At 32.8% G+C, this 12,528-nt stretch overlaps 1 protein-coding gene across 1 annotated transcript; it reads right to left on the reverse strand.

Moving 5' to 3' along the window:
• Window positions 1-800: 800 nt before the first annotated feature.
• On the reverse strand, window positions 801-12,475 carry LOC145641003 (protein DCL, chloroplastic-like). Its single transcript, XM_081692208.1, has 3 exons — window positions 12,104-12,475; window positions 5,874-5,988; window positions 801-1,541 (listed from the first exon to the last, which is right to left on the reverse strand). The coding sequence occupies exons 1-3, from the start codon at window positions 12,406-12,408 to the stop codon at window positions 1,326-1,328; spliced, it is 636 nt and encodes a 211-aa protein (XP_081548334.1). The 5' UTR covers window positions 12,409-12,475; the 3' UTR covers window positions 801-1,325.
• Window positions 12,476-12,528: the final 53 nt, after the last annotated feature.

Consider the following 12,528-nt stretch of genomic DNA (forward strand, 5'->3'; position numbering starts at 1 on the left):
TGGGCCGTATATAAGTATCAAATCGGGCCCAGTTTGGTAATTTGGCCATAACTTCTTCATTATTCATTGGAATTGGACTTATAATATATCGTTGGAAAGCTCTTTTCAAACCCCATTCAACTACACCATTATTGAACCCTTGCTATGGACCAAACCAAACTGGATTGATTGTTTTCTTAAAATAGGTTTTCAAAAACAGAGAGAAAAAAATAAATTAAAACTATCCGCAACACTAGACTTTCTACACTTTCATTTCATTCGATTATGATTCGACGCGAAAGGTACTCATCACCGGGTTTGGTTTTGGGGAGACATAAATGGGTGGCTACAATAGCACATTATTCCTAAGAGTTATCTTCTATTTTTTATAAGGTATGGATAATTTAGTAAAGTCGTGCATAGCATGGGAATTTAACTAGTATATATACTTAAAGAGGAGTTTTTTCACGAGTTTTTAGAGAGACACGTAGGATTTAATTTTCTTAGCGCACTATGTAGGATTATAAATTTAAGTGGTAGCCAATTAAATATGAGATTTTTAATTTCTTTTACAATTAAATAATTCAAATGCCACGAAAGTAAAATTGACGAATGAGATTTTAATGTTTAAATTAATTAAATACAAAATATTATCTTTTGAGATTAGGAATTTTATCTAATATTTTAAAACTAATACAATAACAATTTTAATCACATAAATATGAAAAATATTTTTATAAAAAAAAATACTAACAAACCGTGCATCGCACGGGCTTCATCTAGTAAATAGTAATAGATAAATAAATAAATAAATAAAATAGAGACTTCCATACATAAGAGTATAAATGTTATTTATGCAAAATAATCTTCCTTTGCACCCAAAACACAATGTAAGGCCAACATAACCTTTCGCCTTTGCTATACAGAGCAGGGATCACATTAGAGACATCAAAACAACTGAATTGTCTGTCTATCAATAAACATGTATATAAAGTGGTTAGCCATATTCACACTGCAATGAGAGTGAGGGATAGCTCAAGTGGTCAGAGCTTCCCTCCCGATTCTAGGAGGTCCTGGGATCGATTCTCACCCCCGCCCTTGTGGCTCTCTAAACACCAAAAAAAAATATTCACACTGCAGTCCATCAAAATAAAAGGGGAAAGTGCACACAAGAACTCAGATAATAAAATGCACATTCAATTTAGAGACAGAGTTTCTTGACATAGAATGATTTCTGTCTGATAAATCTGGTAGGATAACTGCTTCAAATCTCAACCAAAGGAACTTAAACTAATCAAAGCCTAACACACCAACGCCGATGCCAGAAACGAACAAAAAAACCTTTTCTACATGATACCTCCTCTGGACCAAAGATGAAGCCGTCGTGGCTGTTTCTTATAAATAACAGCTAACTTCTGCTGTTCAAAATATTCAGAATAAGAGGGGAATTTCTGTCGGACATACTCCCGTAGACATTTTTGGTAAGAGAAGTCAATCCATCCACCATCCGTTCTAACAACAAATAAACTCCTTGATCTTTCAAATTGGGGGTGCTGATCAACCTGTACACAAGAAAAATGAACAATAACTCAAGATAAAGAAACTAAGCATTATCAGCTAATGATTTCAAATTGAACTTAATATCACTCCTTATATAGGAAAATTAGTCAACTACTACCATCATCAGTTCAACCTTAACTGAAAATATTATCACTTAAAGGACATTTTCTAAAATTAAATTGTCAATTAGGCCTTTTTATCCAACTGAAAATAGCAATTTACAAGTATTTTTTTAAATTAAGATACAAATAAAGATAGTAAATAGCAGGTCCAGAAGAGTCTCCTACAGGCACATGTTCTGTAACGTAAATATTCTAGAGCAAAGCATGCACCACTGGCGGAGCCAGCTTACAAAAATGAGGGGGGGGCAGCCCCCTAAAACCCAGTAAAAAAAAAAAAAAAAAAAAAAAGTTTAAAACCAAAGCATTGTGCAATACTTAAAATGCCCAAGTGGTTTGTCTCAAGTTGTGATTCTCTTAAGGAGTCTAAGGTCTTTAGTACGAATATCCTTAACATCAAGCGCTTTTTATTTATTTATTTTTTTATTATTATTATTATTATTATTATTTATGCCTTTTGGTTTACCTACTACCATTTCCAGTTTTTCTAAAAATCAAAATTTAAGCAATCCATCAAGCCCCAACTTGCAAGAAAAGGTTTTAAAGAGGAAAAAAAAAAAACAGACACCCATTTAATTTTTAACAATCTCATAGAAGAAAACAATGGAAAATCCACCCCAAGCTATATTTGAAATTTCATTGAAACTTCTTAAATTGTACTTAATTGTATGACACTCTTTTTAAATTGTTTTAATACGACCATTAACAAAGAAGAAAAAACAGCTACATTTAAAATTTCATTAAATTTCTTAAATTGTAATTGTTTGCCATGCACCCCCTACCATGTGTACTCCAACTACTTAATGAAGAAACAAGAATATATCTAAAACAAGCATGAGCAAACACATTAACACACAGTACCTCCATTTTACGAAGATCTACCCTCTTCGTGTTTGAATCCATTCAATGTAATATATGTAAAACAAGCACGACCAAACACATTAACACATAGTACCTCCATTCCTTGAAGATCTACACTCTTTTTGTTTAAATCCATTCAATGAACCCCCTCTCTCTCTCCAGGAAACAGTAAATGCTAGCGGTCGCAAAAGTAGTCTCAGATATCACATAAATATTAAAAAGGTAATAACAAAAATAAATAAACAAAAATAACTCTCCTCCCCATACACTCCAACTACCTTCTTTCCTCAGCCCCAGCCCCACCCCTGATTCTTTTCTTTTTATTCTTTATGCTACTTATAATGTGCACTTTTAATTCCCCCTTTCTTTTCTGTTTTGTGTGCAGATGTTTCTGTTAAAAATTACACATTATTGCCCAATTTGATGATATCGTTGCACAAAATTGATATACTTCCTCTATTTTATTATTGCCCAAGGAAGGTACACAAATATTGCAACAATTCCCTTCCAAACCTGATGTCACTTTTCACAATGCAAATACCTAATATACCCCTTAATGAAAACTCTTTAGTTGCTTACCCACTTGGGCTTTTATGGTAAATCACAAGGCTTTATTGCATTTTGTCACCTTTTTTACCCATTTCAATAAGGCAAAATCATACTCGTTGACACCCACTTAGGGTGATTATGCATTTATTGACACTAACTTGTACCACTCATTAGATTGACACCAACTTGTTTAAATAATTATGAATTTAACATTGATGATATTGGAGTGGGCTCACAGCTCACATACCAGAAAGTTAATTTTTAATTTATTTAAATCACTTTTAGCATTTACAAATGAATTATCAAATCAGTAATTTATATTAATCAATTTTTTTATTTTTTATTTTTTTTTTGTAAAGTAAAATATGTAAAAAAAACCCCAATTCCTTCTCTCTCCCCTCTTTCCTAAGTATTTCTCATCTCTTTCTTCTTTTGTATCCCTCTTCTCTACATACTTTTCCCTTTCTTTATCATGAACTATACTTAGAAATTTGGCACCAATGGTTGATAATTGTAAATTAGCCATTTTATTGCAAATTTAAAAGGGAGACGGTTTAATTTGGCGTCAATGGTTTTACTTCCTCTTCCAAATTCTTAGAGTGATAACTTTCATTCATAAAACTCCCATGGGCTTGTTTTAGGTTATATACCTCTGATTAAGATCATCATTCTCACTTGTCAAACGATTGATAAACCTCTAAAGCACAAGGTCCATAGTTCTTAATATTGTACCATTTAAAAAAAAAATAAAAATAAAAAAAATAAAAAAAAAAAAAAAAAAAATCACTCTAATTTAAACCATAGAAACACTTCCCAACATTTCTTCACATTCAAGTAGATTTTTAAGTGGGTGCTTATAGACACCTAAAAATGTCTCTCCAAAACCAAACCCGATTATGAACAACCTTTCACCGCCATTATTGGTCGGGGTCAAGTATTTAATCTTTGGAGTGCTTAAAATCCATATTCAATCCAATAAAATTAGCAAAACAACCTAATTCTTAGCCCATTTCCCTAGTGGAGTCGCCATATTGTAGGTGCGCTTCCTACGGTGATAAACGGTAGAAACAACACAGTTCAAATGATATTCTACTAGCCATCCTTAATTTAACCATCTTTGGTTATAAAAGGTAGGGTTATTTTTTAAGGCAGATAATAAGGGTGTGTAAGTAGAGAAGATGACTGAATAACAAGGAGATAGAGAGAATTAGGGTTCTATTAAATATTTTGGAACGTATGGGTTGTTTATAGGTATATAATATAATTGTTTTTGTTTTATAATACTACAGCCATTTCATATTATTTGCATCAAAGGGATATTATTTGTGAGGCATAAAATATTCTTTTGTTGCAAATAATATGAAACGCAAGTAGTATTTTTTTTAATTGGAAAAACAAAAAGTTAAGAAAGGAGATGGAAGGATTGAAGAAGGGGTGGGAATCAAACCTACATGTGGAAGAAATTAAGTCCGAGGGGGGGGGGGGGAATGAATTAAATGTAGCACATACAATGATAGAATAGTTAGTGTTTCTAATAAGGGAAATTCTCATTGGTAGCCATCAACTTTTGCTTATTTCCATTGGTAGCCACTTTGTATATGAATTATCTTTGGTAGCCTTTAACTTTTAAAATGTTACTTCCGTAACCTTATATGGATAAAAACGTTAAAATAAAAGTTAACTTTGATTTAGAGCCATTTTAATTGTTAATTAATCTTTAAAATTATCTTTAAAATTGTTAAAATAAAAACCTTAATAAAAATATTTTCATCTTTCCTCCTCCTCCACCCCCGTACTGTTCCTCTTTCTCTCCTCCCTTTGCTAATTAATTATTTATATCTCTTAGAATTCTCCCCCAAATTGTTTGATGAAAGGTAGATCTAAGCCTCCTTATAGCTTACTTTGACTCTCTGAGTTCTCCATTGAAATAGTTTGTGAGGTAAGATGATTTTGTAATCATCGAATAACAATTTCCCTTTGAAGCGTAATCCATGTTCTCCATGGTGGTTCGATTGTGGTGAGGGCACGGTGGTGATATTTGATTCGATTGTTGGGTGGGATTGATTGGGCTATAATTGGAGCTTGCGGCGCTGCTCGGTACTGCGGCGGTTTGGTGCTGCTAGCTGCGGGTTGGTGCGACGGCGGTTGGTTGTTCGGCAGTGGGGAGTTGCCTGGTTGTCGGCTAGTGTTGTGGGTTTGGTGCGTGAGGGAGCAGGGGAGGCACCGAGGCAGCATGAGTAGTAGTGTGGAGGGACGGTTGGGGCTGGGATGTCGGGAATTGGGCGCCGACGGGAAAGGGTGGGTCGTTGCCGGCAGCGAAGGGGGAGAAAAGAGGGGGTGGCTGGACTGGTTGCGGGAGGGTTTTTTTTTTTTAATCAAATTATTATATAATTAACCTTAGTTAAACTTTTTTAATTTTTATGAAACTAACCTCAGTTAAGCCAATTAACGGTATTTAACCAAATAAGTTTACGGAAGTAACATTTTAAAAGTTGAAGGTTACCAAAGATAATTCATATACAAAGTGGCTACCAATGAAAATAAACAAAAGTTGATGGCTACCAATGAGAATTTCTCTTCTAATAATTGCTCAAACTATGAACGAACAATTACAAGGCTTTGCTCCAAACTCAACAAACCCTTAATTATCCTACTTACGAGGGTAAAGTGGTTGGATTTTGTTGTTGTGGCCTTAATATTTAATACCATATCTAAAAACCAAAAAATTATGGTCAAAATATATTTATGGGAACCAAATGGGAAATTTATATCTATAAAAAAAATGGTTAGGATATTGAGTCTAACCATAATTGAATCAAGTCCACATCCAATTTTCTCTTCACTAGAAGGATGATAGGCAAGCAGCCTCTCTCTAATAACATTTTCATCATCAGGAGTAAGACGTTCCCCATCCATGTACCTGCCAATGCAAAACATCAACTAGGGTAATATTTGGCAACAAAAGAGAAAAGGTTTTTTTAGAAGGCAAAACTATCGATAATATTAGAGTATAGTAATTATAAAAGAAGACTCTAGGGGACGTTTGGTATAGTAATTTTAGATCTAGGAAACGGATTCAATTACGTGTTTCCATTTCTCTTTGTTTGGAATGGGTTCAAAATAACAAATACCGTTTCCGGAGGGTAACAAAATCCCTTGATTTTTACCCTTGACAAACTAGTGGAAAAAAAATATGTTTTCTCACTCAATCATAATCTCCTCAATTTGTTTCCATTCCACTAGGATACCAAACATATAGTTAAGGTAACGTTTATCATTACTCTTTCCCTTACTTATTTGATTCCTTTCCATTTCATTTTCAATATTTATACCAAACACCCCCTAAAACCCCATCCATCAGCCTACATAAATTTGGTTGTAATCAATAAAACTACTAAAAATAATTCAATCTTAATTCATCAAAAAGGAGAAAAATACCCCTCCATTCCTGAAAGTTTGCTTTCACTTTGAGTTGTCTCAAAATTTTAACTCATTTCTAATTTATTTCTTATTTGAAAAACTCCTTTTTTTCAGGATTACCCCTCTTATCCCACACTGTTCACACTTTTTTCACTCTCTTCTACTTTATCCACATTTCTTTACACCCACCTATTTACCTCGTCTCTTACTTAAATTACTTTTTTCTTACACCCACTCTTCCAAATATTCAAAGAAACAAGAGTCTATAGTAAGAAAGTCGAACTTTCAGGTCGAAACGAAGGGACAATATTTCAATATATCTAAAATTAATTAGTTAGAATTGTCTAGAGATATGAGTGTAATTAAATGATTTAAGTGGGCCCATGTATTAGAGTAAGGACTGATTTACAATTGTTCATTTGTTCACACGACATGGAAAACTAATCATTAGAAAATGAAAACAAAATCATTAAAAACTAATAAATAACATCGATAACTCATGCATGACCCAAGTACAAACAATATACTTCCTCTATTCCCCTAAGATTGAAATAAGGAAGACATACATGGATTTTAGATGAAGAGAGAGATAGAGAAAAATAAAGACATGGAATCATATAATGAAGAAAGAAATAAAATGAAATCATGTGCAAAATAGAAAAAGTTGCAATATTTGTAAGACATCCTAATATTGAAACTATTGCAATATTAAAGTACTGATTTATGAAATAAAATGAAACCATGTGCAAAATAGAAAAAGTTGCAATATTTGTAAAACATCCTAATATTGAAACTATTGCAATATTAAAGTACTGATTTATTTTTATTTTTACATGGTATATAATTTCCAATTCAAGAGCTTAAGTAATTTTATTCTTAGGTAAATTGATTTTGGGGTAGTAAAGCATCATCTATTGTTACCATATTTTCTAAAAGATGACTAATGAAATAAGGTAAGGTAAAATAAGTAACGTAAAATTTTATTTAATAAATAGAGAAAATTATTTTTAAGAAAATATATAAGTTTAAAAAAAAAAACACTAAATACAATAAAATACTAAAAAAATAGATGTATCAATTACACAATCATTAGTTGTCACATTAAAGCCAAAAAAAAATAAAAAAAATAAAAAAAAAAAAAAAATTAAGGAGTCGTATGCCTCATCATGTCAAATGCCTCATAGGCACGACGATGGGTAGGACAAATGCCTTATCATAGGGATTTGAATTAGACAATACACTCGTTAATAGCTTAATCAAACCTTGTTTGCTAGATAAGCAGATAAACAAACAGGCTTTAACAAAATTCTAAGTGAACGTGGATTTGACTCAATTTGGCTCACAAACTTGTTAGTGTTCGTCTATCATTCATTCGTTTTTGTTTATTATCAACATGAATTTTAGAAATGAAAAATATAATGGCAATTATTTTATGTAATAAATTTATAGTAAACATAACAAGGATACCAAAATACATACAAGTACCGTGTATAGCACATCTACATAACTTATAACTAAGGCCACTAAAACTAAGGCCAGAAAAATCACCAAAAAATATGAAATAGCGTAGTTATTGATAATAATTACACATACTATAGTTGTTTACTTTTCCTTACCTAGTTGATGTTGAGTAAAAGACCGCCTCCAATTTGTGGGACGTAAAACTTCCTATTTTAGTGCAAAACCAAAATAGAAAGGAAAGGAATCTCAACAAATCACCCACCCATTTGTTTTTCATCTAGAAACAGAATGAATACCTTTTAAATTCGTTTTGTAACTATTTGGTTATAGTAAGAGAATCAAACTATAACTTTGTAGTCCCAACTTTTATCCTTCTCAATAAATTACAACGATCTATTGGGCAAAAATGCAAGAATGGCAAGATAATTCATATAGAATTATAGAAGGTACGAAAAACAAAATTAAGTCCATAGATACAAGCTTTAATAAATTAATTTGACTATATATAAGCTAATAGTTAACAAGAATGACAAAACAAAAAAATAACACTCATTTTCTGATAAAGTCGGGCAAAAATACGGAAAAAGAATTAGTACACAAATTTTCTGGGAATAAAGGGCCATAAAATTGAACTGTAAATTTAATAAGCTGAACACATGGAATTCTAGAATGAAAAAAAATAAACGAACAAACAAAGAATAATAGATATGGGTGAATAAGACAGGAAAAAGATTGATTTTCAAACAAAATATAAGAAAAGGTTGCTGGTGAACTATAAAGAATGAGAAGGGGATATAGATCTGTTAGAAAAAACAGGGGAGAAGAAGAAAATATAGAGAAGGACGAAGGCCATTAAAACGCCACTTGAAGATGGTCACCAGTGACAATTGCCGATAGTTAGAGACACTCTCCAATGACCAGAGATGGCCAGCGGTGGTGAGGACCAATGGCTGCTATGGCTCAAGGAGTTCTATACTTCAAGGAAGACAGGGATCTGAAGTGGGGAAAAGAAATGGGAGATGCCTAAGGGGTGTAGAGGACTTTGAGGGGAAGTGAAAAAGAATAGATGGTAAAAGAATGATAAATTTGACCTAACATGGCTAACAAACGACACCATAGGAATTCACGTCTACTCTTGCCCTTACCCTTTAGTGAATACCCCCAAACCAAATGCCCATTGGCGGATCTACGTTGTCACAAGGGGTAGCACCAGAAATTTGGTATAAAATTTTTATACTGCAAACTTATAATAAATGTCAACTATTGTTGCAGTGGTTAAAGGAGAGTTTTCTAAAATTTTGGTTGTGTAGGCCATCGGGGTTAGATTCCCACTTCTCTGTTTTTTCCAATCGATTTCCCTTTCAGCTAAAAAAGTACAAAAAGTATTAATTTTAAAATTTAAATAATTTGATACTTCATACCATTATGCAGTTTTTTTTTAAAAAAAAATTATTGTAATTGTTTTTGATACAATACTTGTATATCTTAGTAATTGGATTTTTGAATAAGTTCTCATGTCAATTGTAAATATTTTGCTGATCGTTTTTAGGGTAATTTTTCAATATGAATCCCTAAAATAGAGTCCGAAATTTCATTTTTAAATTTTCTCAAAACAACTATGCGCTACCCCTCATTGGAAACCCTCGATCCGCCACTGCAAATGCCTCTAATTTTTAGAAAATTCATTTTTCTATGTAATTATATGTCAACCAAAAAACTTCTTAGAGAGGTTGATCATCAAACCTTATATAAAATATTTGTAGTATAGTGAGGAATTTCCTCTGTTATCAATATTAGCTTCTAATAACAAAATAAATTATCAATTAGCTACAAATTTGTAACAACTTTTTGACTTTTTGACAAATTAGCTCATGATCCTAATGCTAGCAATATTTTTTTTTAATTATCTTCATTTACCAACCTGTCTTCTTATCCATATACTTCCACTAGAACCTTACTTGATTTAAAATCAATACATCAGGTCATTTAGCACGACAAAGATATTATGACACGACATATCTTAAAATTGAAATCAATTTCACTTTAGATATCCAATCATTTCCTTCTGCTTTTTTCTAACCTTTTGAACACTAAATATACCGCTAATTCTAATTTGTAAAATTCTTGAAAGCGATTCCAAACATAAAAAATTTATACTATGTATATAATTTCAACTACAAGCAACCAAGACTTTCTGTTATACAGTGCAAAAAGTGGTTGTCTCCAAGAGAAACCATGGTTATACAATGTACACTACAAGTGTCATATGGTCATCTCCAAGAGAAACAATGACTGTTTTGTAGAGTATCTAGTTAACCAAATTACATTAAAATTTTGAAACTAAGAAACCAACCATCAAGAGTTACTTCTAGGCATGACTTATTTCGTAAAGATTCTGGGAAAAAAAAACAAGGCTTTAAACCAAAAACACTTTGGATCTCCACAAGCTTGAACAATAAGGATAGCAAAATCAATCTTCTTGCAAAAAGATTTGTGGTCCATGTATTCAGCTTTGAAACTTTCGTACCCATTACTCATTTATGTAAAGAAAATTAGTTCAACTCACATGTGCATCACTATAATAAAACATAACAACTGAGATCATATTTATAGCAAAAGCCATAAGTCATAGATCATTTCCTAGGTCATTTCAGGTTCACATGAACCATAGAAGGGAAAGAGATTTAAATAACACCCTTGAACCATATGGTGAGGTGTGTAGTGACGAGTGGGGGAAAGTGTCCTGCTGTGCTGCCATTCAATTTTCAGAGGTGTGGGAGAACAACGTGGTGGTGGCAAATGTAGTGTTTTGGTATGAACTTTGAATGTGGCACAAGAAAAAGGTAGGACCAATTAAATTGTTGAGAGTGATTGTGTTGCTAGTGTGTCCCGGTCATATGTAAAGCGTGTTGGGAATAAAGTAGCCCATTTCCAACCTTGAGATGTTGGCAAACGAATGTGGAGAAGTGTAGTTCCACCCCATATCTCTGATTTTGCTTCTAATAATATTTCAGTCTAAGCCCTAAAAACCTTGATTCCCTTAGTTAATAATTAATTAACTATTTAATCAATTCCCTCATTCCCAATCTTCCAATTCAGAGGCATCCAGCCTCAATACTATGAATCCCCACCCCAGCCCTGCCGCGCCTAAATACTAAATGCAGGATAAATTAATTTTTATGAAAATTAGATTTCCAATCTTACCCTTTGTTAAAAATAACCTCTTTTAAGACTCTAAAGTCCAAGAGTTCCAGCCCAGAAATTTTATATATGTAGTATATAATCATCCCTTTTACCACTTGTACGCAAATTCCAACTTTTTAACCTTTTGATTTTTTTTTCCAGTCACGTTCATCATACGAAGTACATAATATTTGTAAGATTGATGGAAAAGTTTCTCTAAAAAAATTTCCAAGACCAACATTTAGCAATTGGTTGTAATGTTCGGCTTTAAAGCCAACTACCGGATAATTTTTCTGAGGCTGACAGCTATGTACCGGACAATGTTTCCAGGGCTCTAAACTACCTATCAAAGGATGTTTCCGGGCTCCGAACCACCTACCGGATGATGTTTCCGGACTTCAAGACAAATACCCTTATCAAAATACAGTGAATTATAAAGGCACTTTTTTTCACAAACTAGACATATATATGGAAGGTAAACTACCTAATTATGAAATATAACAACAATTTGTGAAGTCAACCAACAAATAAGCAACCAAAAAAAATGTTTAAGAGATGAAGTTAATGTAGAATTGGCTTAGAGAAGATTACAGTAGACAACTAGACATTAAGAGAAGGGGGGAAGGAGTGAAGAATCCACTGTATTAAGGAAAACGATAGTATTGATTTAGAAGAGGTTATTTTTGTCTTCTTTTTAATTTACATATTATTAATCTTTTCTGCATTTAGGAAATTTTGTACTGCATTTAGTACTTATGATTTGCTAATTCTCTTAAACATAAATTACAAAATGGGATGTTTAATTAGGAGTATATAGTGAAAAAATCACATTTATATACATATGAACCACGAAGTATATAATAATCGATACAGAAATCCAAACGACAAGGAATTCAATTACTGTAAATTGGAAATAAAAGCCTGAAATAAAAAGAAAAAAAAAAACAGTAAATAGATCGAGAGAGAGATACCTATCAGAATGGAGAATATCTTTGAGGAGAAGAACAACAGGTTCAATATCCCTTAGAATCTCTTTCTCCATATCTTGCCATTCAACATTACTAGGGTTATTGATCCTGTTAGAGGAATTAGGAGGGTTTTGTACTTTTGATAGTTCACTAGTCGACGACGATGTGTCTAACGGGGACGTTGTTGAGCCAGAAAAGGTTGTTGAGAAGAACGGACGACGAAGAGGAGTCGGTATCCTGGCAGCGAGTCTGTGACGGAGGTGAAGACGGAGGAGAGACAAGCCTCTGAGAATTGGAGGTACAGCCATGGGAATTTAGGAGTGGGATTATGGGAGGTGCATTTCCCCACTACAGTGAGGTCAAGTCAAGCTCTCAAATAAAATGGTTTAAAAAAAAAAAAAAATTCTCTTTGGTAGACCTGCGTTATT

Source organism: Chenopodium album, chromosome 7 (assembly GCF_948465745.1).
Source record: "Chenopodium album chromosome 7, dcCheAlbu1.1, whole genome shotgun sequence".
NCBI classification, from domain to species: Eukaryota; Viridiplantae; Streptophyta; class Magnoliopsida; order Caryophyllales; family Amaranthaceae; genus Chenopodium; species Chenopodium album.